The following is a 25,783-nucleotide window of genomic DNA, read 5'->3' as shown; positions in this document are numbered from 1 at the left end:
TATTCTCTCTGCCTACATTGTGCTCCCCATGTTCCTGTTCATCCCAGTCTTGCTCATCCATTAAGATTAAGGAAGGCCTTGAAGTAGCTTTTTCTATTTTAGTCCACTGGAATCTCATTCATCTTCTGAATTCTTTACACTTCCACTATTGCTGTAACACTTTCTCTTAGGTACGCATATTTGCTATTTGGAATGTTCTTTGACTTTATGAACAATTTAATCACTCCCAATAGACCATAACCACCTTTAAGGTAGCACTCTGGCATTACAATTCTGTGGTGCAGTAGCTGCTAAATCATGAACTGTTGACTTGAATAGGTTGGTAAATCTCCAAGTCAGGGACAGACTTTATTTTACTTTATTTTTATTTATTTATTTATTTATTTTCTTTGAGTTGGAGTCTTGCTGTCACCAGGCTGGAGTGCGGTGGTGCAATCTTGGCTCACTGCAACCTCTGCCTCCCAAGTTCAAGTGATTCTCCTGCCTCAGCCTCCCAAGTAGCTGGGACTGCAGGTGCATGCCAGCACGCCCAGCTGATTTTTTGTATTTTTAGTAGGGACGGGGTTTCACCATGTTGGCCCAGGTGGTCTTGATCTCTTGACCTCATGATCCACCTGCCTCAGCCTTCCAAAGTGGTGATTTTACTGTCTTTTTAAAGGAAAAAATGTTCTGATAAGATGGATAATGGAAGAGGTTATTACTTGTAATTGGTATGTCTTGGTAGTTCATTCACTCTTTGCTCAAATATTTGTTTCGCACCTGCAGTGTATCAGGTACTATGCTAGGCACTGAGGATACACCAACAAAGACACTGGCTTTGCCATACAGAAACTTGTTATTTAAGTGAGAGAGTCAGACATACAAAACAGTAATTACAATTTAGTTCTGTTAAGTACTGTTGACATGGGAGTGCTGTGGACCATAAGAAGCGAATGATTAACTGTGTGGAGAATCTTAATGTATTTGCCAGTGATAAAAGGAGGTGGAGCGGAGCGCAGGGGTAAGGGGGCTGAGGGGGAACAGGCAGCAGAACAATTTGTGTAAAAGCATATTTAGAGGAAAGCTTAATGTGGCAGGTGTATTTAAGAGCTTTAGAGTTAAGAGTATAGCATGATAGTAGATAACGTTAAGTAGATTGGAACCAGGTTGTAAAAAAGCCTTGTATAATATTCTAAGGAGTATAGTCCTTCCCTTTAAGCACCAAGGAAACCATTGGTAGTTTTTAAGCAAGTATTGTAATATGATTACATTTATCTAGAGTGGTGATTGTGTGTGGAGGATAGAATACAAGGAGATGGGAAATTTAAAGTCTTTCTAGTAGTCCAGGAGGAATCAAGGACAAGGGAATGGTGATGGAGACCTTTCTGATCTCTGGTGCTGCCTTCAGAGGGTAATTGACCAAAAGTATGAAATGAAGACATTCTACAGGTTTTTAGATTTTTAGCTTTGTTCACCTGCTGCACCTATCTCACCCCCACCACATACACACATGCTCCACACATGACTGTTTGTACTAGCTACCAACGATGCCTACATACATTCACTTGTAATCATTAGTGGATCCCCTACTATATGAGACCATTCTGTTTTTTCTGATTCTAACTATGGTCTAACTTTGGCCTATGGGTCAAAATCAGCTCATTGCCTGTTTTTTATTAAGTTTTATTGGAACATACATAGGTGGCTGGGTGCTGAGGCTCACTGGAGGTCAGAAGTTTGAGATCAGCCTGGCCAACATGATGAAACCCTGTTTCTACCAAAAATACAAAAATTAGCCGGGTGTGATGGCAGGCTTCAGTAATCCCAGCGACTTCAGAGGCTGAGGCAGGAGAATCTCTTGAACTCGTGAGATAGAGGTTACAGTGAGCAGAGATAGCACCACTGCATTCCAGCCTGGGTGACAGAGATTCCAGCTCCAAAAAAGAAAGAAAAACATACACATGCTCATTTGTTTACATATTCTCTGTGGCTGATTTCACTTTACAGGGGCAGAGTGAAGTAGGTTTATTAGAAACCATGGGGCTACAAGCCTGAAATATTTACTCTGGTCCTTTACAGAAAATATTTGTCAATCCCTGGACCAAACTAGTAATTCTTACTGGAAGAAAGGAGGGAAGGAGTCTGTAATATTTTCTTAAAGACAGTTTATCTTTGGAGAAATGGCCTTACTAGTAAATAACTAATTTTTTTTCAAATCTAGGGTTGTCCTTACTTTTCAATGACTATGTTCCAAAAGAGGAAGGTATTAGGTATTATTAATCAGGGAACGCTGCTTGGAAATGTGACTGTAAATTAAATACTTGGTTGTTGGGAGTAGTATTGTTAAAGTGATATGGGAGGTTAACATGTTGGCTTTGCTGATCTAGATGCAGAATTATCTAGAACCACCTAGAGAGCTGTACAGCTTTTCCATTTAACAAAAAAAGGAAAGAAAAAACTCAAAGCAATATAAAGATGAGATGTAAGTAAGTTTAAGGATACTAGAAGGCTAATGTGGCATAAATTACAGGCCTGTAGGCCAGGTAATCCTGTGATGAGAATATAAAGATACATAGCTAGAGGCCAGGCACAGTGGCTCATGCCCGTAATCCCAGCACTTTGGAAAGTCGAGGCGGGTGGATCACTCTAGGTCAGGAGTTCCAAGATCAGCTTGGGCAGCATGGTGAAACCCCATCTCTACTAAAAATACAAAAATTAGCCAGGCATGGCGGCACATGTCTGTAATCCCGGCTACTCTGGAGGCTGAGGTGGGAGAATTGCTTGAAGCTGGGAGGCAGACGTTGCAGAAAGCCAAGATCATGCCATGGCACTCCAGCCTGGGTGAAACTCCGTGTCAAAAAAAAAAAATCCTCAAAACAAAAAAAAGATACATGGCTGGAGACCCAAGATCTGCTCCATGCTATTGTACCAGGGACTCATCTCCAACATACTCCTACTTGAAGAATGTTTTCTTGGTGGTTGGTGTATTGAGTAATTAAAGAATGACAGAAGATTTTGTGAATTATATCAGTAGAGTTTTCATCTCTGGCTCTTGAACTGATGAGTAGGTGGATAGAATTTTGTTGTCCCTTGTTTGTTTTGTTTCTATAGGATCTATAGCAGAAAAGCTTTCTAAGGCAAAATGGATGAGGGGTGTGTGTGTGTATCCTCAGTTTTTAAAACCTTTTTTTCTTTCAGGTTATCCTACCTACAAAGAAAAAGTAAAGAAAAGACCTGGAGGCCGCCCAGAAGTGATCTACAACTATGTCCAAAGACCGTTTATTCGAATGTCCTGGGAGAAGGAAGAAGGAAAGAGCCGGCATGTAGACTTTCAGTGTGTAAAGAGTAAATCTATCACCAACCTTGCAGCAGCTGCGGCAGACATTCCCCAAGACCAGCTGGTAGTCATGCACCCAACTCCACAAGTGGATGAGCTGGATATTCTCCCTATCCACCCCCCTTCTGGCAACAGTGACCTTGATCCTGATGCACAGAATCCAATGCTGTGATGCTGATGTTCCTTGAAACCATAGCATGCTACTCTTCACAGTGATGTTGTACTCTCCTCATTCTGCACTGCAAGGTCACTCTTCTTCATTGTGAGATGCACATAACAATGTTTAGGATATTGCAGTGTAGGCTTTTTTAAAGACCAAAGGTAGCTGAATGGTTTTTTTAAATGAGTACAACTCTATCATCTTGAAGTTCCAATTATATAAATGTATTTGTTTACCAGTAGGTTTGTGAAATTGGTTCTTTGTATGGGGGATGGTCCTTTTTCACACATCTAGGTCTTTTGAAAAGTGGTGGAAATTGGCAGCTGGGGTATTTTCAGTTTGGATTGATATTCATCACACCCCAGATAAAATGCAGAATATTATATAGTTGCACTTTATAAATGGTGGTTAAATGGAAGTGGTTAAATGGAAATGTTCAAGCCATTTTATAGTTGTGATGCACAATATAACTTAAGTAAGTGCTTCTGTCAAAGTATTCCTCCAGTAAAATTTGTGTAGTCTGCTGCCCTTGGTGAGCAGAAAGTATTTATCTTGGGATTATCTGAGTGATCGGGATGACATTTAATGCCCATAAGTTCAGTTATCTCCAGTGCCATTTCACCCTTTAGAGTGAGTCACATGCAGGGAGTATGAACGTCAGAGGTGGTTTATTATCCAGTCTGCCTTACCCTTAATCTGTTCACAGATATTTATTTACTAATGCTTTTTTTCTTAAGAGTTATGGGATAGGAAAATGAAGTGTTTGCTGTTCATTTACTAAATGATTGTAAACTCGAGTTTTTCATCAAAATAAAATTCCATTGTTTTAATGTTTCTGACCAGATTTATAACCACCTTGACTATATTTTTAGTCTCATGATTTCCTGTCTCATTGGTATAAGTATTATTAGAAATCCAATAGTAGCTCAAGGAACTTTTAGTATATGTGTGATAAGGCATTTAAATTCCCTACTAATGATAAAATATACTATATCCAAAACAATATTAGAGCTGAAAAGATTATTTTCTAGTTCAACTTGATATGAAGGGCAAAATGACTTTACTAGGTCTTATAGTCACCCTAAGTTTCAGAGCCAGTTTCTCATACTAGTTCAGTTTTTCCATTATACCATGCTACTTTGCTTAGCAAATTATTTATGCAAATACTATTGTAAATATTCTGTGGTCTAATTCAAGCAGGAATCAAATATTTAGGTGCTTTGGGACTGGGGTCAGCTACTATACAACTGAAGTAGTATTAGAGAGGGTACAGCAGTAGAGAGGCCAATTGGTTAAATACAATCTTGAATTTATAATTTCAGAGGATTCGAAGTTTGTGTGTTAGCAGTTACATCTTTGTTCTCACATATATTAAAACTGCAACAATTTAGAAATGAACTGTTTTAACAACACAGCTAAGCTAGTAGCATGGAGAAATTATGCAAGTCCTAGAATTGTTATGAAGGCCAGAATAGCACCACAAATGTTACTGTTACTGGCATAGATAGTCCTTAAACATCCACTGTAGAAACTGATAATCCTGCCCTGCAACATGTAGGAATTTTTTTTCTAATTATCTGAAATGTGAACAGTATTTATAGAACAAGGGAAACATTTATTAAAAATATTTAACTGTCTAATACATTATACTTTAACCCATATTTATAGTAAAGGATTCTTACAAGGAAGAATAAACGGCTTTATGATACAATTAGTATAAGAAATATCCACATGGGGGACTTCTTTGTAGTGTAAAAACACCATACATCTGAAATGACCATTTGCATATAAAAGCTACCAATGATGCTTCTGTGCACAATGATTAAAAAATTCAACACAAACAGAATCCAAAATATACAATTAATGCAAGCTATCCACAGCTAGCCCAATAATCAATGATGAGGAAACACTGGAGCAGGCTTAGTTCCACTTTGTCTGAAGTTACACATAGTAAGATTGACTTGTATCAATGGCTCTGAGATGGCTTTTATGAAGTCAGTACATAAAAGCTATTCTCTCCTTATCCAGTAAGCTTCACAGACTGTAAAACTCCACCAGTAATGCACTTTGATACTATAGCTGTTGCCAAAGCAACATGTAGTGTTTACAGTGGCCATGGCAAGTCACTAAAGTCAACAGGGCCACCCAGTCCAGCATCTGCTTCCAAGAGGCTCATGATGACAGCCATTGCTGCTTCATCATTACTGGGACTACTTGATCCTTGGTCGTTGTCAATCATGTCTATACCTATGTGGGGGTTCTCACCTGTGGGAGGAGATAAAGACTGGTGAATGATTTTTTTAAAAAGCATATTTAGATTGTTAGCAATTCCTAAGCACACTTAATAAAGTTACATTTAATAGTAGGGTGAGAGTCTGCTTTTTGGGCTGCATGGCTTTTTTTTATTGCTGTTTTTCAGAGGAAAGCACCAATTTTTTAAAAATACATTGGAAATAAGTCAGGTTGTTCAGCTGTGAAGTGACACAGCTCTAAGGAGCTTCTAAAATCATTTTAGAAGTATAAAGGGCTTAAATGTTAAAAATCTTTGAGTTGAGCTCATTTTAATATTCTGATATAACCAGTTAAGAGGAGTTACAAAAAGAAAGGCAAATAAGGAGAGTTTAGGAAAAAAAGAAATCTAGAAAGACAAGTGGAGAAAAAGGTGGATGTGATGGGAGAAACAAACTCTTGTCACTTAATGACTTTTAATACCTTCTGATATACTTACTAATCACCCTTCCAGGCATTATCTCTGAACCTTCATTAGTCCTCTCTCCGAACAGATTATGCCCCACATGGCAGAAGGCCTATGTCTAGGTTGCTATAGCCTCCTCTTGAGTTCTAGGCACAAAGTTGGACCTCCACCAAAACTCAAACATTGAAGTCAACTTTTTAGAGATTTAAACAAATTTTAAACTTCTATTCTGTTCCTATCAAATTTATCTAGGATTAGCTTATTTTATACAATTCAGTTCTTAAAACTGACTTTATGTCAGAAGTTTTGCAAGCTCATTGCAATGGAAACGAATAATAATGCCACTTACCAAGAATAGAAGAACTATCAGAATATGGATAACCTGGGTTCTCCTGAGCCTGGCCTGGTAGTAGGCCACTGGAAGGAATGTCTGGAGTCCCTCCATTTAAAATCTACAAACAGAAAGAGGGAAGTATGAAGTTTTGATCAGTCTCATGAGCAGTGCCACAAGGAAAATGAAGCATGTTGGAAATGCATGGGGTGGGGTGGGGAGAAGCTTCAAATGGCTTCAGCTTTCTATTGGATGATTTCAAACAAGGAACTGTGAGACAGACATGGTCATAGTAAGAAAAAACCTGTCCCCAGACTATTCTTTTCTCTTCATTTTACTGAGCCCACCGAGGCATCTTAAGGGCTGAATAAAATCCCAAGTCTTCAACTGCCTGGAATCATGATACCCACATATTTCTTTAGGACCAATGCCTAAACTTCAATGAGCCCAACTAGGCATTTCCCCTATAAGATAATAAAACATCTTACAGTGACAGATATTTCTGAAGAAGAAATAAGTGAAGTTGTTAACAAGCTGTGAAGAGACACAGTTCTAAGGAGTTGAACAACAAAAGTAAATCTCTTGTACTACCGGTGCCAACTTCAGTAACCTGTGGTTTAAGTTCTTAAGAAAGGCCACTGGGGAGAATTATTACTGCTACTCAGTAGCAGAACTCTGATTCTGTCTCAAAATCTCCCTCACTCCCCCAGCTGCTTCCCCTGGCTGAGTCTTAAAGAAGACCATTCTTTGAGACCTATCGATGTACGTGAGGAAACAGTTTGGTAGCTGCTTAATTTCAGGAGCAGCAGTGATCTCAGGCCTTGCCAGTAGGTGGCATTATAACTTACTTTATTTCCACAGTTCAATGTTTTGGTCTAGGGACCTTTTTACACTTAAAAATTATTGAGGACTCCAAAGAATTTTTGCTTATGTAGGCTGTATTTATCAGTATTTACTGTATTTGAAATTAAAACTAATAGGTTTTTTAAACGTAATAAACCCACTACATGTTAATATAAATAATGAATAGTATTTTAATGAAAAATAACTATTTTCCAAAACAAATTATTGAGAAGAGTATTATCCTTTTACATTTTTGCAAATCTAATGTCTGGCTTAGTAGTTTTCAACTGGATTCTCCTGTTTCTCCATTCAGTCTATTTAGATATGACTTCAAGTATATGAAGGAAATCTGACCTCCCACAGATAAGTAGTTGGAAAAGGGAGACTTATTTTAATAGACTTTTCAAATAATTGTATTCTTTTTTTATACCACTTCAAAATTTGACATGTATAAGTTTCTTAAAGGTGAGTTGCAATGTCAAATCTGAATCTGAAACCATATCAATGAATTTTTTGTACTTTATTAATAATCTTGGTACTTAGGACGGATCTTTTACCCTTGCGTGATTTTGAAATACCTTGCATTGGTTAGAAAATACTGGTTCACTGAGTTATGCAGATCTTCTATATGTTGATACATTTCATTATACAGCATCAATATTAACATTGCTAATACTCCCTAGCTCACCAAAAACATTTTTTTAAGTTTCAGGAAGATCTCAAGCTCAAAGTAGTGGATACAAGTTTTCTAAAAATTCCAAATTTTGCTGAAAGCTCAGATTTTATCACTGGCAACAAATGTTGTCATTTTCCTTGAAGTGACAGGTTCACTTCATTCATTTCCAAGAAAATATCTTCTAAATACCCAAAGCTGAATGCCCATGTACAATAAAAATGGTGTCCAATGAAAACAGCATGCAGTTCAGCTTACAACTTAATCACACAAGTGGTTTTTGAGACAGATATCATGCTTTGGTATGTAGCACAAGCTCTTCATGCATACTTCTCATTTTGTCACAGAACATTAAAAGATGTGTACTTACGAATTTTATAAAAGTAATCATAGACATTTTCCCTTCCTCCCTCCTTTCCTTCCTTCCCTCCTTGACAGTGTCTCACTCCAGTTGCCCAGGCTGAAGTATAGTAGCACAATCTCTGCTCACTGCAGCCTTGACCTCCCAGGCTCAGGTGATTCTCCCACCTCAGTCCCCTGAGTAGCTGGGATTACAGCTGCACTACCTGGCTAAGGTTTTGTATTTTTTAGCAGAGATTATTTAGTAGAGATGGGGTTTCTCTATGTTGTCCAGGCTTGCCTCGAACTCTTGGACTCAAGCAGTTTGCCTGCCTCAGCTTCCCAGAGTGTTGGGATTACAGGCATGAGCCACCACACCTGGACATGGTGGACATTCTTAAATGAAACTGGTTTTAAACTTTTTTTTTGTTGTGAGAGAAAAAGATGGATGTGATGGGAAAAGCAAACTAATGTTTTGACATTATTAAGAAAATAGCGTTAACCTTAAAAGCATAACAGAAGAACAGCTAAGAAGATAGCTGGCAAGCAGGGTGTGTGTGTTGGGGTGAGGGGGGTGGGGCACACGGGATCCTGTGCCCCTTCTTTCTGGAAAAAGACTGCAGATGACATTTGTAGAACTGCTGCTTTATCTGAATTTGCCTTAGTGCTTCTGGATGTCAGTACTCTCCTGGGACCTACAGAGGCTCACTTAGGATTCCTTTTTAGCTTGATCCTGACTGAACAACTGCAGGCTAAATGGTTCATTTTTGGACCTGCCAAATTTCAAAGTGACTGGAAAGGGCTGGGTCTGGTGCACCATTTAATACTGCTATCAGTTTTAACTGTCTTGTTTAAGCTGCTTTTCTTGTAAGTCCTGCTCTTCATGCATACTTCTCATTTTGTCACAGAACATTAAAAGATGTGTACTTACGAATTTTATAAAAGTAATGATAGACATTTTCCCTTCCTCCCACCTTTCCTTCCTTCCCTCCTTGACAGTGTCTCACTCCAGTTGCCCAGGACTCATGAGAGAAAAGGATTTTCATAAATGCCTCAAAAATAGGTGGGGCTTTATGATGCTGAGCACAGCTTTTGATTTCTGATCACTGCTGATGTGAAAAGAATTGGAAGTCATGAACCCAAGATTGTAGTTTGGGGCCATACTTATAAACAAACGCTGAGGAGCCTGGGTCTTGTAACTATAATGTTGTGAGGATAAGATGAGACAATGTATATGAAAGTTCTTTAAGTAATATTTAAGCCTATTTCTGGAATGATAACCTTTCAAAACCAAGAAGTAGAATCCTTAGTAATACCAGGAGTCAAGTGCCTAAAAGTTAACTTGAAAAGCAGAGACTGGAAGACCACCGTAAGAAGATGGTGGATCCAATATGCAAGAAGGACCTGGAGGTATAACAGAAGAACAGCTAAGAAGACAGCTGGCAAGCAGGGTGTGTGTGTGTGTGTGGGAGTGGGGGCGGTGGGGCACACGGATACCAAGCCCAGACTTCATCTATCAATGGTATTTTGGGCCAAGCACTTTCACATACATTATCTCATAATAGGACCTCATATGCAAAGATGCTGGCTACCCTAACCAATATTAGCTCAATTATAAAGAAAACTACAGTTTGAAAGTTGTACGAAATTACATAACTAGCACATGGCAAGGCCAAGCTTCGGACCCAGGTCTCTCTTACGATGTAGTCTTACCCATTAATTTGTTGACTTTCAACCTTTTTTGGAGGAGCAAATCCCTTTTTCAAATAGAAATGTTTGCAGAAGATTCCTATATCAAACAGACGTATTCTTGCCCTTGTAGAAGCAGAATTTCTGCCCTTACCCTCTCTCCTTAGCAACTACCCCCACACCCATCCCACCTGGTAACATCGCAGTTCTTGGTAACATGAACAAACCTCTGGGGAGCTCAGTTTTGAAAATCCTTGCCCTACTTTTGATGGTTTGTGCCTTAGGAGTCCTGCCAATGTAAATTCCTAATATTCTCTCTTTGTATGTGTTTTAGGAGATGGGGAAGGAAGCCATCGTGTCCAAAATGCTGGCCTTTGAACTGTCCTAACCTCTACTGACATCAGGTGGTATAAACAGATTTCTGATTTCTGATTTATGATTAACATGGGCCTAGGCTTGTAAGTTCTCTGGCAAAGATGAAAACAAATGACTGGTTCCTAAACCTATTTATAGTGTAGTCTTATAGCAAGCTCTTCATGAGGGTTGATACACTGCTTAGATCCAATATTGTCACACCACAAGAACCCCCAGACAGCAGATCCCCAAGTATTCCGCAGCTATAAAGCATGGCTTGATTTCCAAAGCACTGCTGGTGGTATTGCTGTTTCCAGTGCCTGCCCGAGACACTAATATTTTATCCCTTGAAAACTCCTAGCAGAGAATGAGAAACTTTTCTATGTGTGGTACTCAATAATCTTTCCCTCTGGAACTCTTTAATTGCTCCCTCAATTAAATGAACTCACAGTTCCCCATTCCTTCTTCTTTCTCCGTTCTTCCACTCACATGGAAGAAAGCCTCCGAGGATGTCAACAAGCCTCCCTAGCCCTAGGAGTATGCTTTGTACCCAGCCTCACACAGATGCATTTACTTCAAGAAGAAAGTAGTTCAACTTGTTTCAGCAATCACAGTTGCAATTCCATACTCCCACCCCCAACATTTCAGACCTAGGCTAAGAGTCATCAGTCTTACCTTCTTGCCTCCCGGAGAAGAGGCATCAGGGGGAGGCGTACTCGTGATGTTCAACGGGCTGGAGCCACAGCTAGAAGGCGATGACCCTCTTATCCTGTCAGAAAAGAGATAGATCCCTTTCTTCAGTGTAGTGTGTGTGTTTTGTTAAGGCGTAAAGGTAAGAAAGGGGATGAAGATCTAGATAGGATTTGGTGTGCTTTTTCTGTAAAGGCCAGAAAGTAGGCTCTCCAGGCCACGTGGTCTCTGTCACAAATGCTCAACTTTGCCACTGCAGCTTGAAAGCAGCCACAGACACGAATGGGTGTGGCTATGTTACAATAACTTTATTTACAAAAACAGGTGACAAGCTGGATTTGTTCTACAGGCACCTGATCTAGAATGCAGTCCCTAAAGTCAAGCATCTCACTGACAAAGTCCTTGGATTGGAGTCTGCATTAAGGTGGTGAATTTCAAGTAAGTGGCCAGTTTTATGTCCTTAAAGAATCCAGGTGAATTGGAGGAGACCTGCGTTCAACCTCCATCTTTGATCCACAGCAAATAATTTATCCCCTTCCCTACAAACAGTTTAGCTAGTGAATACTCTTAGGATATGGTGGGCACCAGTCCTCCATACTATTTCTAAAAGGTAGAAATAACAGTAAGAGGAGACTTCTAAGGCAGCAGTTGATGAAAAATGGGTCCCAGCCTTTCTTATCTAGCATATCCCTCAGATGATTTATAGAAGGGAAGACTTAGAACTGTAAATCCACCTGAATACTTGTCAGGCTGAAGGACCTCAGGAAAGAAGCCATTGCTTGGCACTGCAGCTAGAGTTTAGGGAGAGTGTGATGCCAGTTGTGTAACCACAGGGCTCTCAGCTTCTGCATGGATGAATGCAGCTTCTGGGTGATCCAGAGAACACTCCTCCACTGCCCATAAGTCTTTTGGTTCTTGTAGCCTAGTTCTTTAGATTTGTGAGTGAACAAGTTTTCTTTCTGGATAAGCTTCTTAATGGCGGTTTACAACTATATATCATGTATTCTCAGCATGTACAAATGTCTGCTAATTGCTTATGGAAAAATTGATGAATATCCCCCATCTTTTCCTACTTATGTCTATGACACCACTGTTTTCTCGGGTTTCTCATCTTGGGATTGCTGTTCTATCATTCCTGATTTCATTTTCAAACCCTAGATCTTAGATTATTGATTTCTCTTTTGGCAGTGTCATCTCTGTAGGATAAGGCCTCATTCCTGGGTTAACAAACATGACCACCTTCATCTCTCCCTATTCCAATGCAACTTCCACAAAGCGTAACACAAGACTTTGGATGCTTACTCAGCATCCTACAATAAATGTGTCTTAGAGTTTTCTTCCAGTCCAAACTGCACGGTGTCATTTCTTGGGTTTCTTAACAATCTCCCATCATAGCTCTGTGGCTCCTTCCTACACAAAGACTGCCCAGTTAGGTAGCTTGTTTCTTGACCCTGAACTTGCCACTCACGTGCCCACTCAAGAATACGCCTGGTTTTTCTAGAGGGAACATCCACTCTCATTACAAACCCTGGCTAAGGCCAAGTTCAAATCTTTCCTCCTTTGCTTGCATTGGCCCATGCACTCTCTCCCTTTTTCCTATTATCATAAAGACAATAGACTTCTAAAAGATTTTAAGGTTCTTGCGGTCAAGGGCTGTTTGATACCGTTCTTGGATAGTCTCAAGCAAAGTACAGGGTATGCAAATACAAAGTATAGGGATTGAACCTGATTACACTGCACACTACCGTCATATCTCCTTCCTGATGCAGAGGTCACACCCACTAATCCTGTGGGGTTGAAACAGAACTGTGTTACCTATGAGGATAACAGCCCCTTTATGGCCAGTTGAGAAACAGGCCAGCCTCTTAATTCTCCTGAGAGAACCCAGTGACAGCAGTCTTTTTCTCCTTTTCTTATCATTATGTTACACTAAGTTGCGTTCTGAAGAATCTGGTTACCCCCTTGTCTATTTCTCAAATTCGGACAGACTTAGGATAACTGCTTCTCTCAATGACTTCTCTTTAAGACAGATTTAATTGATTTTTAAGCATTCACTGTATGTCAGGCTATGTTCCTGGAACTTTTCCTGAGTGCCCTCATGATCCTAACAAAATCCTTGGGAAATAGTGCTTTCTTTTTATGGTTTAAGTCAACAGAAAGCAAGAGGTTATGTAAGTCTCAGCATAGCCAGGTAGAGAGACCCGCCCAGGACTCAAACCCAGGTGGTCTGCTTCTAAGCTCCTTCTCTTTCATATGGAAAGGAAGTTTCCCCCAAGACAGCTAGTAATAACTAGCTGATCTGCTTGGTGTCTACTACTAATCCTGGGCAACTCTTTGACTGAAAAAAAGTGAATGTTTTATTAAGGTCCAGATCACTCTGATGGTTCACAGCTCTACTCCTGCAGTGCTGTAAAGTAAAGGTACATCCGTCCGCACTGGGAAGCTCCTTGAGCTGTAAGAAAGTTAAATCTCCTCAAGAATTCTCTTTAGCTCTGGCCTATTTTGGTTTAGCTTCTTTATTTAAGGCAGGATTTCTTAATCTAGTCACTGCTGACATTTTGGATTGGATAATTCTTTGCTAGGGGTGGGGAGAAGGGGTACTGTCCTGTTTATTGCAGGATGTTTAGCAAGCAGCATCCCTGGTCTCTATCCATGGGATAAGTAGCAACCTCCCAGCCAGTTGTGAAGACGAAAAATGCTTCCTGATGTTGCAGAATATCCTCTGAGAGAAAAAATTGTCCTGGGTTGAGAACCACTGGTTTAACCGAGGAACTAGAAGGTGTTACTTGCCTGTGAATTTCCATGATTTCCTCAGCAATCATTCGGCCTATTTTTCCTGCCCCAGCCCGAGTTCCCCCTGGAATCCCTGGAACAGTGGGGTGGGTCCTCTTTGGGCCACCTACAATAAAAGAATCTGAGAGTAGGAAAGGGAAAAACTGAGGAAGAAATGCTATTATGTATTAAAGTAAAACTAGTTTGTCCCATGATCCACTTGTAGTTCAACATCAGAGTTGCACCTTGAGGGACTTTAGGGCCACAGCTTGTCAGGAAAAGGCATTCTGACACGAAAAGCCTCAAGTCTCCTTCTAGGATCCAAGGCCAGTTTTTTCCCGTCATGCACTGAAAACACTTACTGAAGATCACCGTATGTGCCAGGGTTACAGAGACAAGTTCTCACCCTCAAGGAGCTCACAGTCTAATAGGGAAACCAACAAGATGACCAATGGGTAAAGCAAAATGTAGTTAAGTTTGACAGGCAAGCATGAGGCAACCAACTCATCTGGGGCCAGGTGCAGCTTCTGGAACAAGTTAACCCCAAGCTGAGTCTTGAGAGATGAGTATGAATTAGCTTTGGCAGAGGGGAAAGCATGCCATGCACAGCAACCAACATGTGCAAGAGCACTGAGGCAGGACAAAACTTGGGAGACTCCAAGGAATTCATCATGAGTGATGATCAGAGCATGAAAGATGAAACTGGGGCAGTAGGTACCAGTCAGATCATCAGGGGCCTCTTGGATGCCGTACTAATGAATTTGGACAGTTTCCACAAGGGAATGAGGAGTACCAGAGTACAATACACAGAAAAGGCACAAATGAGATCTGGGTTATTAGAAAGTCCACGGCAGGGAGAATGAACTACAATGGAGGATGGGGTGGTAAGAGTGGGACTTGAATTGCGAAGTGATTTGCAATAATCCAGGCAGCAGATGAGGAGGGTGAAGTGGCAACAGTGGTGACAAAGTTTAAGAGAGAGAAGGTTTAAGACTTCACATTTAGGTATAATGGGGGAGAGACAGCAGCCAGGTTTCTGGCTTAAACAACCAATCAAGTAGTGAAGTACGGAAAAGCAGTTTGGGATATTCTGAATTTCAGGTGCCTTTGGGACTTCAGGTGGTTCTGTCTATGAGGCATTTGGAGAGACAGATCTGGGGCTCAGGAGAGAGACTGGGGCTGGAGATGTAGACGTGAGAGTCATCGAATGAGATGACTGATGGAGACATTGATGGGGGCTGCAGCCATGCATGTGAGGATGGTCTCAGGAAGGATGAGTCCAGTGTGGACAGCAGGGGCCAGAGCCAAGGCTGAGCCTGAGAAGGGAGCCTACTGGGTATGGCACACACCCTGGTGCTGACAGACACCTTCCTGCCAAACACAGGAGTCTGTGACAGTCACCAAAGAGCACTTCACATCATGGCCACTGGACAACACAGGAGGAAAGCACAAAAGAAGCAGGGGGTTTGCAAGTTTAAGGGCTTTCACAGGCTGGCAGCCTTGGGAAGGGCAGCAGTAAGCTCCTAGTATTCCAGCTCAACAAAGAAAGTGACATGACAGTGTCCTCAGCATTCATGGAGAAATCTTCACATCATCCCCTCGAGGCCTCCCTTGGTCCACAGAATAGGAAGGGAGGGGACTCTGAATACTTTGGGAAAGATATTTGACCACAAGCTTCTCATTGGCAAGCTCCAAGGCCCCAGCAGCACATAGTTACCTTCTCCAGAGGGCAGCATGCTGTCCATGCTGTGGGGGGATGCTGTGAGCTGCGGGAAGGTTGGGTCCCCGCCTTCCAGGACGTTGGCTCTGTGAACATCCCAGCAATAAGGAAATGTGAGTCAGGCCTGCTCAGAACCATACACCTTTCAACTTGGCCAAGGTGTCCGGTGTCCACTCTGGACCTGGACAGGCCAGAAAATGAAGTGTCTGTCTGAGTGGGTGAACAGGTCTCCTCACTGTTTGATAACATAATGGATGGCATCCCAGTCTTTGGCCCCACTGCCTGCCTGGGCCTTCCTAAGACATGTGGAACACAGTTCAGCAGAGGTGGTGGCTGCAGTAAACTAGTGCCATCACTACACCACCTCCTCCTGCCAGCCTGCAGTGCACCCAGCCCTGGCCCCGCATGCAACTCTAACCATAGGTGGGGTTTTGGATGCTATGGGAAAGGAAGAGTGGGGAGCAGGCCTGGCCAAAGAGAGTCTCCTTGACCTCCCTCTGCTCATCTAGCAGGTAGCGGCCTTTTGAGATGGCATTCCAGCTGCCAATGCTTGGGCCCCCTGCCTGGTAGGCACGGAGACCTCCCCATCCTCTGCCAAGGCCCGTGTGAGCTCGTGCATGAGCCTTTCATGGATTATCAACCCTTTCCTCCACAGCAGCATAAGTGGATGCCTTAGGGTGCCAGGCCTGTGGAATTCAAAGATTGGCTGCTTTATCTGGAAGGAAAAGTTGCTGTTTCCTGGAGCAGTTTTACAAGCTGGAGCCTGCATGGTAAAGCACTGAAGTTTGTCCTTTGTTAACAATCCTTTCCAGCTTCTGCCAATCCTGAGGCTTCACAGGTATTAGCAAGATGGCATTAAAGGATGTGATACTGGCTGTTGCCTGCGCACCCCTTCCCAGATAAGGAGCCCTAGGCATCTCTTTGGAGCAAGGGGGGCTTCAAATATAGGAAAAGTACTTACAGAACAACAGTGTTAGTTGAGACGATGTATTCTACTTCCTTGGTCCAAGGGTTCATGAAACTGAACCATCGACTCCGTAGTGTGATGAAAGAACCATCTTTGATTTTAAATTTATAGCAATTAGTTGTAATTTTTTCTCTCGTCTGTAAAACTGAAAATGTAAAGAAAACATGGACATTGTTGTTTTCTCAAAGTATTAAACAAGACATCCAATATAAAATATTAAAGGTACTTGAGTTCGAATGACATGCTCTTTAATAAGCCAAGGAAACCCCGTGGTCAACACTCAGGAAATAGGTTGTTTGTGAGCTAACTTAGAGGCTTTCAATTCATTTGTGAAGCTGTTACAATTTTCCATAGTCTGTGAAATTAAGGCTGTAGGGAATTATTAACCTCATATTATATATCTAACTAGAATCAGCTCTAACATGTCCACCAGCAAATGAGAAGGCACCATCCAAAGCATCATGCTCTGTCCCCAACACAAAACCCGAGGGCAATACAGAACTTATCTCATTTCTAAGAATATCCAAATCAACAGAGGCCACTCACCTATTCAAACTCATTTTTTGATGTAACAAACATGTAATGAGCACTTCTCATGTGCCAGACACTGTAGATAGAAGATGAGACAGGCTATGACTCCTACCCTCAAGGAGAGGAGTGAGGGAAGACTACACAAGGAGAAGAGAGCAGAGCCTTGAGGGATGAACACAAGTTTGCCAAGAAAAGGAGGGAAGGAAGAGCCCAGCAGTGCCTGAGGAGCAGCAGGGTCTGGTGGGGGAGAGACCAGTGAGGTGGTCAGTGTAGCTGGAGCACAGGCCTCTGCAGATAGGAATTGGGACTGAAACTGAGGAGGTGGGCTGGGGCCAGGAAGTGGAAGGTCTCACATCTGAATGCCTGTCAAAGGCATTTGGGCTTGAGTCTAAAGGCAGGAGGTTTTTAAGAAGCCTGATATTATCAGGCTCAATCTATCTGGAGATAAGTGGGATAACTATGGAAAATGAACGGGGGGCCGTGGCGGGGGGTGGAAAGGAGCAGGGAGATCCCGAGAAGTCTATCACAGGTCTCCAGGTAGGCACAAAGGCCTGAACCAGGGTGATGGCAGTAGGGATAGTAAAAAGTCGACTTTTGGAAAGGTATGTCCAAGGTGAATGAACAGGATCTGGTGGAGACACAGTGAAAGAAGGGGTCAATATTGGTCTCTCTCAGGAGGCTGCACATGGGGTCACAGCATTAGTCAACAGAAAATATAGGAGGCAGTGCAGGTTTGAATGGAAAAGAGAATCAGATCAGTCTGGGCCATACTAAATCTGTACAGGGTCTGGGAAAATCCTCTGAACAAGAGATGTCTTTCAGAAACTGCCATCGCCTATGTACAGAAAACTGCTATGCAGTCAGCAGAGGGCATCTACAAGGGGATAAACAGTGCCTGCTGGCATCAGGTTCCTCTTCACACAGATAGTTCTGACCTGAAGAGTCCTAGGCTGACTGACTCCTGCATCCCCCATGATAGATTTCCTTGGAAGGTCATGGGACTAGTCTAGAAGCAAGGAGACACTTTAAACTTAAGATCTTTTATACATCCCAGCTTACCTTGCCTGTGACATTCTGCAAGATGCCCTATGTCATCTTGGTGAAAATATTCATAACACGATGTGCCTAAAAGTTCTTGTGGTAAATATGCCAAAATAGCTGTTGCCCTAAAAGGGAATAAAGGAATATTTAAAGAAGAAAAAGCCATTCAGATGATTAATTGCAACTGTACAATGACTAAACCCTGTGATAGCCTAAGAGAGCAAGGTCAAAGCTGGAGGCAAATAGCTGGATAAATTTTCAGAGGGCTCACTGACTGGATTGTTTTCTCTTTTTTCCAGGCATCTGAATTTAATCAAGGCTATAAAACTAGTGGAAAACAAAGCAAAGAAGCCTTGTAAAGGACTATTATCACAAGAAATCAAACCTGAGGAAGCTTTAAAAATGGTAACCAGTCGGGTGTGGTGGCTCACGCCTGTCCCAGCACTTTGGGAGGCCGAGGTGGGCAGATTATCTGAGCTCAGGAATTGAAGATTAGCTTGGACAACATGGCAAAACCCTGTCTCTAGCAAGAACACAGAAAAATGAACTGGGTCTGGTGACATTCGTCTGTGGTCCCAGCGATTTGGGAGGCTGAGGTGGGAGGATTGCTTGAGCCTGGGAGGTCAAGGCTACAGTGAGCCGAGATTGCGCCACTGCCCTCCAGTCTGGGTGACAGACTGAGAGCCATCTTAAAGGAAAAAAAAAAAAAAAAAAAAAGTAACCACATTAATTAGATTAAAATGTGGTAGAAATCCAAATCTCAGTGCAAGACTTCTGTTTTTTGCTGCCTGCTTTTTATCAGGATAACCGAATGAATGCCAGAAGCTGCAGCAGCTGAGGCCACAAGAACCTTGAGAAGCGGTTGTCTCCTTTTCCAGCATGTTGTGGCTGTCTCTAGTAGCCAGGAAAATTATTAGCCTGTGCATATTCTGAAGGAAAGCAGTAGGCAGCAGTAAATTTGGGACACCTGGGTCCTTGGTCCAGGTCTATCCAATTAGTTGTGAATCCTACAGGAGGCCAGTCCCTAGGCTGGGTCTCCATTCTTCATCCATAAAATAAGGAGGTTGGATTAGATCAATGCAGTAATTTCTGTGATGCTGGAAATGTTCTATGTCTGTGCCATTAGCCACATAGGAGGCTACCATGACCAACAAGTATTTTATTGGACAACTTAGGACTAAATAATTGCTTCTAAGTCCTAGACTCAGAAGGATTCCAATCACAGTAATGGTCCTGGAACATTCTATAGACTGAAGACAGCATGCTATGCCTACTGTTTTCTTTCAGCTATGGACATCAAGCCACCCCACTTAACTATCTCTATATGCCAAAGAATGACAGAAAAATCTCTGTATTTATGATGATATCCTATTGAATCTCATTTTTAAACAGAGACTCCCATCATTTGTCTTTCTTTTTTTTGAAACAGGGTCTCACTCTGTTGCCCAGTTCGAAGTGCAGTGATGCAATCACAGTTCACTGCAGCCTTGACCTCCCAAGGCTCAGGTGATCCTCCTGCCTCAGCCTCCAGAGTAGATGTTTCTACAGGTGTGTGCCACCATGCCTGGCTAATTTTTGTATTTTTAGTAGAGATGGGGTTTTGCCATGTTGCCCAGACTGGTCTCAAACTCCTGGGCTCAAGTGATCCACCCGGCTTGGTCTCCCAAATTGCTCGGATTTCAGGTATGAGCCACCACGTCCAGCTTTGTTTGTTTCTCTATTCTTAGAAAAGCCAGCTGATGGCCTGGTCTTCTCTGCTTTTTAGATCAGGGTTGAAATTCCTCTACTATCATTGCTCAAGGGTAATATGTAGACTCTTACCTCTGGTCTACAAAGACAAACTTCCCATCTATTGCATGCCGAGAAACATATTCCATAGATTTCACCCTGATTTCCCCGTTGACCGGTTGTGGAACTACATGAGAATGCAGTCGTCCAATTGCGACAAGGCAGCTGAGGTTACACCCCTCGTTGTCTGGTTCGTTGTCTTCATCTAGCCCCATCTTTGTGGGTGGCCAGCTTTTCAAATAGCCTGTGCTGTGGATTGTGCAGAAGCTTTTCCGATCTGCTAAAAAGCAAAGTTCGTGGTTAGTGTCAACGCTAGGTTTGGGTCATGGAGGTGTACGCGGCCGATGATGGGGTGGGATCTAGGCAGGGAGTCAAAAAATAAAAAAAAAATTAAGGTTTCACTCTTCAGAAGTGAGCGTCTAGTGAAAGGGGCAGACAGAAAGAAAAATAAACAACTGCCATCCAGTGTCAGTATGCTTAAGTAGAGTCAGTTATACCATGGGCATTCATTACATACACCAAGGAAGGAATATCTAACTCCACGTGGGGAGAGGAAGGCTCCCCAAAAAACCAGTGGAGGAGGTGGATCAAGAAAGATGAGCAGCGGCTGAGGGACTAGATGTATAAAGGCTGAGGACGTATAAAGGCACAGCCTATATAGGAACCGGCGAAGAGCTCTGTGTGAAATGGGCGGTAGTGGGACTGAGGGGCAAATTGGAAAGGCAGGTTGGGGGCAGATTCAAAGGGCCTTGGATTACTTGCTAACCAATATGTTGGTCTATTTTTTTTTTTAAGGCAGGAAATGGAGAGCCTCTAAAGATATTTTAGTGCAGAAACAGCAAAATCGAATCAGGTTTGGATGCTGTAGGAGGCAGGGTGACATGTGAACTGGAAGAGAGTAGAAAACTGGTAGGAAGGCTGGTTCAGAGGCCAGTGGCTATAATACAGCAAGAGGTGAGGAAGACTGAACTATGGCACTGCAGTGAAGATGAGAAGGAGCAGAGAAAGGAATGAGGAGAAATTTCTTTGATCAAACTGTTGGGATTTGCTATGAATATCAGGCTTAAGGGAAAGAAATAAATGAAGACGACTCCAACTTTTTTGGATTGGTGGTTGCTGGTGTCATTCACTGACTCAGAGAAGAGATAAAACAGACTAGATAGGAGAGAGAGAAAAAAAAGATTTCAAGTTAGGACACATTAAGTGTGGAGCACCTATAGACTTCACCAACAAGCAAACCATTATGGAGTGTTTACCAAGCGTGGAGTCTGCTGGTTACTGGAATAGAGTGAAAAACAAATCAGACGTGCCCTTGTGGAGTTTACAGCCTAGCGGAGGAGACAGACTTTAAACAAATAATCCCACAAATAACCATAGAACTGCAAGCATAAGAAAGCAGTAGAAAAGCCAGCAGGGTGCTAAGGTACATAAGGCAGTCTGAGTTGGAAAGAGCCATGTGAAGGGGGCTCATGGAGACAGGGAAAAATTTCCAACCAGGAAGTGACAGCAGGTGCAGAGGCATTGCCCAGAAGGGGCTTGAGGCATCGAAGGAAGTCAGCATGGCTTGCATGTGCTTAGTGGCAGCGTTGGGGAATGCATGGTCACATTAAGTATTTTTAACTTTTCTTCAAGAGCAATAGGGAACACTGAAGGGTTTTTAAACGGGGACTGATAAAAAGATCATCCTGGCTGTTGTGTTGGGGGTGAACAGCATGTGTGTCTACACTTTATGAGACTTGGTAAGAGTTGGGGGCAGCCTGGAGCTGAGTGACAGTAGGCAGCATGGAAAGGGACAAACATTTCAGAGAACTTTTGCAGATTGGACTCACTGTGGCAGGACATCGTAACTAACAGGATTGAGGAGTAGGGTGGTGAGACAGAAGTGAGGGTGCCTCCCTGGCTTCTAACATGAGCAGCCAGCTGGATGGCAGCGCCATTTACACCAGAGGAGAAGCTCAGGTGATTACTTTAGCACGTATACTGTTGGAGATGCCCCTGAGATATCCAAGCAGGCTGATTTAGTAAGCAGCAGTACATTTATGAATTGGGAGTTCAAAAGAGAATTTAGGCTGGAAATATGAATGTGGAAGTTATTGGCATTTAAAGCCAAGGGAGTAGACAACACGACCTACAGAAATTGCAGACAGAAGCAGCCCAGGACAGAGACGAGCAGCCAGCAAGAGAGCCTGCAGCAGCAGAGGACTGGGGAGGAGGAGGAAGAATGGTTTCATGGCATCCAAGGGAAGAGAACACTTCAATAAGGAAGAAAAAGGAAAAGTGTCCATTGCATTTAGCAACATGAAGGTCACTGGTGAGCTCAGAGTCATTTTGGTGGACTGGTGGGTGTTCACGAGGCAGTTAGGATCATGGCTGAGAGTATTCTTCCTCAGTCATGTTAAAACAAATGCAATTTAAATAGAGGAAGCCTCTCCACAAATCTCTACCATCAGGCTTTTCAGCTATCTCCTCTGTTCCTAACACATAGGGAGGACTGCAAGGTCCTGGCTACAGTCCTGGGACCTGCCTCTCTGGCCAGCCAGAAACCACTGAGGCAATGCCCTGCTGAGAGCTACTGCAGAAAGCAAGCTTTACCTGTCACAGGGTTTTAAAGGACTGTTAAATTGTTACCTTTTTTCTTTGAGCAGGTAGAGGGGAAGTCTTTGTCTTCAACCTTTACTGAAGGCCTGTTACACTTCATCCTACAGAAGAAAGAACGTCGTGCTCCAGAACATAATCGAGATGGCCCAGGGGTTATATCTGTTTTAACTGGAAGTCCAGCTGCAAATCAATACACAAAACGTGATAAACTGAGAGCAATGTTGTCTGTCAGGAAGCGGGGTGTGACCTTGAGCAACGCCTTTTCTTGCCTGCCTCACTGTTTTATAATGATGACATGAGATAAATATCTCTCCCTACTTTAGGCTTTAACAGATGCAGCCTGGAAAGGTGTGTTGTCTGTCTGGAAATGTTTATAAATCACATAGAGTATGCTACTAAATAAATGGATTAGGCACTCTGGGGATGAAATGAAATATAGCATGGTGTTCTTGCCCAATAGGAGCTATGGCTCACAAAGAGGAGATGGCGGTGCACCAAGAAAAGATTAATAATAGGACAGGGTGATATATGATTAGTGCCAAATAAATGGCAAAGACAACCTGTGCTTCCCAGAGAAGAAAGAAATGAACTGGAACTTGAAGGATGAGTAGGATATGGATATTGGGAAACAAAGGAGGGAACAGGACTGCCTTAAGTTCTCAACCTGGCTTGTAGGCCAGAATCCCAGGGATGTGTGATCAACCTACAGATTCCCCCATTCTAGGTCTGTGCTGTCCAAGGTGGTAGCCACTAGCTGCATGTAGCTACTGAGCCCTTGAAATGTGGCTTTTCTGAATTGAAATACACTCAGGATTTCAAAGACAGTACAGAAAAAGAAAAGAATGTGAAGGAACGTTTTTATAATTATTACACACTGAAACAATATTTTGGAGTTAATTTTACATTTATTTTTACTTTTTAAAATCTGGCTACCAGAAAATGTAAAATTACACATGTGGCTCATGTTTGTGGTTTGCATTATGTTTCTATTGGGCTGTGCTATCTGGAAAAACCAAATTAGAATCTCTGGAGGTGGGACAAGACTATGCTGAAAAGCTCCCAGGTGATGCTGAGGTGCACACCTCCTTACCAAACACTGGCTAGGTGACAGTGCAGAAGCCAAGGGAAAACACCCCCACGGCCATCACTCGAGCAAGTGTGCCAAGGAACGGCCGCTGCCCAGGGCTCCTTCCGGGCTTCCTCCCACATTGCCAGCTCTGTGATCTCCCCTAGAATGCCAATCTGAGCCTGCTCTGCACAACTCGGAGCTCTTCACTGTGTCCCCACAGAACAAAAGGTCGTCATGGTTCAGCCCTTCACCTCCCTGCACATTTTGTCCAATAACACCAATCAAGCCACATGGCTCCACACCCCTGTACCTGTCTACAAATTGTTTCTTCTGCTCTCTTCCTCCCTTCATTACCTGGCAAACATTAATTCATCTTTTCAAACCCACCTTGGTTGTCATCTACCCGGTGATGCCTGTCCTTGTGCCCACATGAGTATTAATCATCCGTTCTCTATGTCTGGCACTACTTCTATGGCTGCACCTATTACTATGCAGGGTGCTGTCTGTCTCATTTCTCTGACTACATACTAAGAACCTCAAAGGCAAGGACCAAACTCCATTCATATTTTTCTCCTAAGGTCACTAAAAACATGCCAAGGCTAGACTATAAAGGACAACAGATACCAAAGTCTCCATTTAACAAGAGGAGTGGTGTAATGAAAAGAATGTTTTGAAGGAGATTCCTCTGGTGTGGTTTCTTTCCAGGGAGAGCTTGGAAGGAGGACATTAGTTAGGGCTTGACTGCACTGGGCCAAGGTGAATGCAACACTGATACTGTTCTTGCTATGTGCTAAGAGCTGTTCTGCCTGCTTTATGTATATTAACACTTTTAATCCTCACAACAACCCAATGTAACAGGTACTCTTGCATAAATGAGAAAACTGAGACAGAGAGAGGTTAAGTAACTTGCTCAAGGTCACACAGCTAGTGAATGGTGGAGCCAAAATGAGCCCAGTAATCTCCCTCGAGTCCTCATTTTTTTTTTTTTCTTTTTTGAGATGGTGTCTTGCTCTGTCACCCAGGCTGGAGTGCAGTAGTACAATCTCGGCTCACTGCAACTTCTGCCTCTTGGAATCAAGAAATTTTTCTGCCTCAGCCTCCCAAGTAGCTGGGATTACAGGTATGTGCCACCACACCTGGCTAATTTTTGTATTATTAGTAGAGACAAGGTTTTGCCACATTGGCCAGGTTGGTTGCAAACTCCTGACCTCAAGAGCTCCACCTGCCTCGGCCTCCCAAAGTGCTGGGATTACAGGCATGAGCCACCATGCCCACCAGAATCCTCATTCTTAACTGCAGGAGTGCACAGCCTCCCACAGGACTAAAGTAGATGGCAGCCACTGGGGCCTTGCACAGGAGTGTGTGCAATAGCAGGAAGCTGGGGGCAGAGGAGGGGATGTGAATGGTGGTTCCAGTATTGCAAGAAGAAATCCAGGCGGGGGTGCCAATCTAAGGAGGAACACTGGTTGAAGAAACACCATATTTATAGTTGATGTTTTCTTACTTTTATGAGGCTGCCTGTGTGCAACTCAGGTAAATAGAGCCCATTTGTTCTGGGAGAACAAATCAAAGTTTAGCCCTTTAAACTCAGGAGTATACAACTGGGAATTTCTAGATTCTGAAAGAAAAAAGAAAAGTCTAAAAATCAGAAAGAATCCAGTCTAAACAAATCTTTTCAATAAATTTGGACATTGAGATTTTTTGTTCTTTTTATGTAAAATAAACCCAAAAGAACATAAATAATTCCATTTAGCCAAAGATAGCTCTGGTGCCCCAGAAAGAGTACAGAGAAGTAGGACCGGAAAGGCTGAGCCCATCACACACACCCGCTCTCTGCTCGCTCAGGGCTGGCCACCTGTGAGTGGGCTGCTGAAGAAATGCGAGGCCTCTCTGGTACTCACTTTTTGCATCTATGAGCCGCTCCCTGGGTGCGGTGTCTGAGGAGGAGAGCTGCTCCTTGACTTTGGCGATATCTTTAGGATGCAAGTAGTCAAACAAACTCTGACCAATCAGATCATTCTATGGGGATGAAATGTGAAACGTGACAAGTCAACTGCATGCAGAAAATCAATTACGTAAGAAGCGCACACAGTCTGCATGCTCTTTGCCTTTGCTTTATGTTTTCATGCAAAAGACCTCAAACTTTTCCTAAATGAACCTGTACATATGTCCAACCACTTTGCCTACACACAAAGGAGGTGACCTCT

General features: G+C 42.6%; 2 protein-coding genes across 22 annotated transcripts in view; one reads left to right on the top strand and one right to left on the bottom strand.

Annotated features, from left to right (window-relative positions):
• The window catches only part of BTBD10 (BTB domain containing 10), a 74,934-nt gene extending 70,614 nt beyond the window's left edge, over positions 1 to 4,320 (top strand). For all 8 annotated transcript variants that reach the window (XM_017525782.2, XM_017525780.2, XM_017525778.2 and 5 more), the window contains one exon: positions 3,178 to 4,320. In XM_017525782.2, coding sequence (XP_017381271.1) covers positions 3,178 to 3,488 — 311 coding nt within the window. In that variant the 3' untranslated portion in view covers positions 3,489 to 4,320. The remainder of the gene's footprint in view (positions 1 to 3,177) is intronic.
• A 750-nt stretch (positions 4,321 to 5,070) lies between these two features.
• ARNTL (aryl hydrocarbon receptor nuclear translocator like) overlaps positions 5,071 to 25,783 on the bottom strand; it is a 109,928-nt gene continuing 89,215 nt past the window's right edge. For 6 of the 14 annotated variants that reach the window (XM_017525774.2, XM_017525767.2, XM_037737495.1 and 3 more), the window contains 10 exons: positions 25,478 to 25,595; positions 22,538 to 22,687; positions 19,943 to 20,189; positions 18,140 to 18,246; positions 16,544 to 16,694; positions 15,580 to 15,668; positions 13,881 to 14,004; positions 11,076 to 11,169; positions 6,521 to 6,623; positions 5,071 to 5,741 (listed from right to left, as the gene is read on the bottom strand). In XM_017525774.2, coding sequence (XP_017381263.1) covers positions 5,581 to 5,741; positions 6,521 to 6,623; positions 11,076 to 11,169; positions 13,881 to 14,004; positions 15,580 to 15,668; positions 16,544 to 16,694; positions 18,140 to 18,246; positions 19,943 to 20,189; positions 22,538 to 22,687; positions 25,478 to 25,595 — 1,344 coding nt within the window. In that variant the 3' untranslated portion in view covers positions 5,071 to 5,580. The remainder of the gene's footprint in view (positions 5,742 to 6,520; positions 6,624 to 11,075; positions 11,170 to 13,880; positions 14,005 to 15,579; positions 15,669 to 16,543; positions 16,695 to 18,139; positions 18,247 to 19,942; positions 20,190 to 22,537; positions 22,688 to 25,477; positions 25,596 to 25,783) is intronic. The other 8 variants (XM_017525775.2, XM_017525772.2, XM_037737494.1 and 5 more) reach the window with 3 other exon arrangements.

This window comes from Cebus imitator, unplaced genomic scaffold (genome assembly GCF_001604975.1).
Source record: "Cebus imitator isolate Cc_AM_T3 unplaced genomic scaffold, Cebus_imitator-1.0 Scaffold39, whole genome shotgun sequence".
Lineage (NCBI taxonomy): Eukaryota > Metazoa > Chordata > Mammalia > Primates > Cebidae > Cebus > Cebus imitator.
The sequence above is the reverse complement of the archived record's forward strand: the minus strand, read 5'-3'. Positions and strand labels throughout refer to the sequence as shown.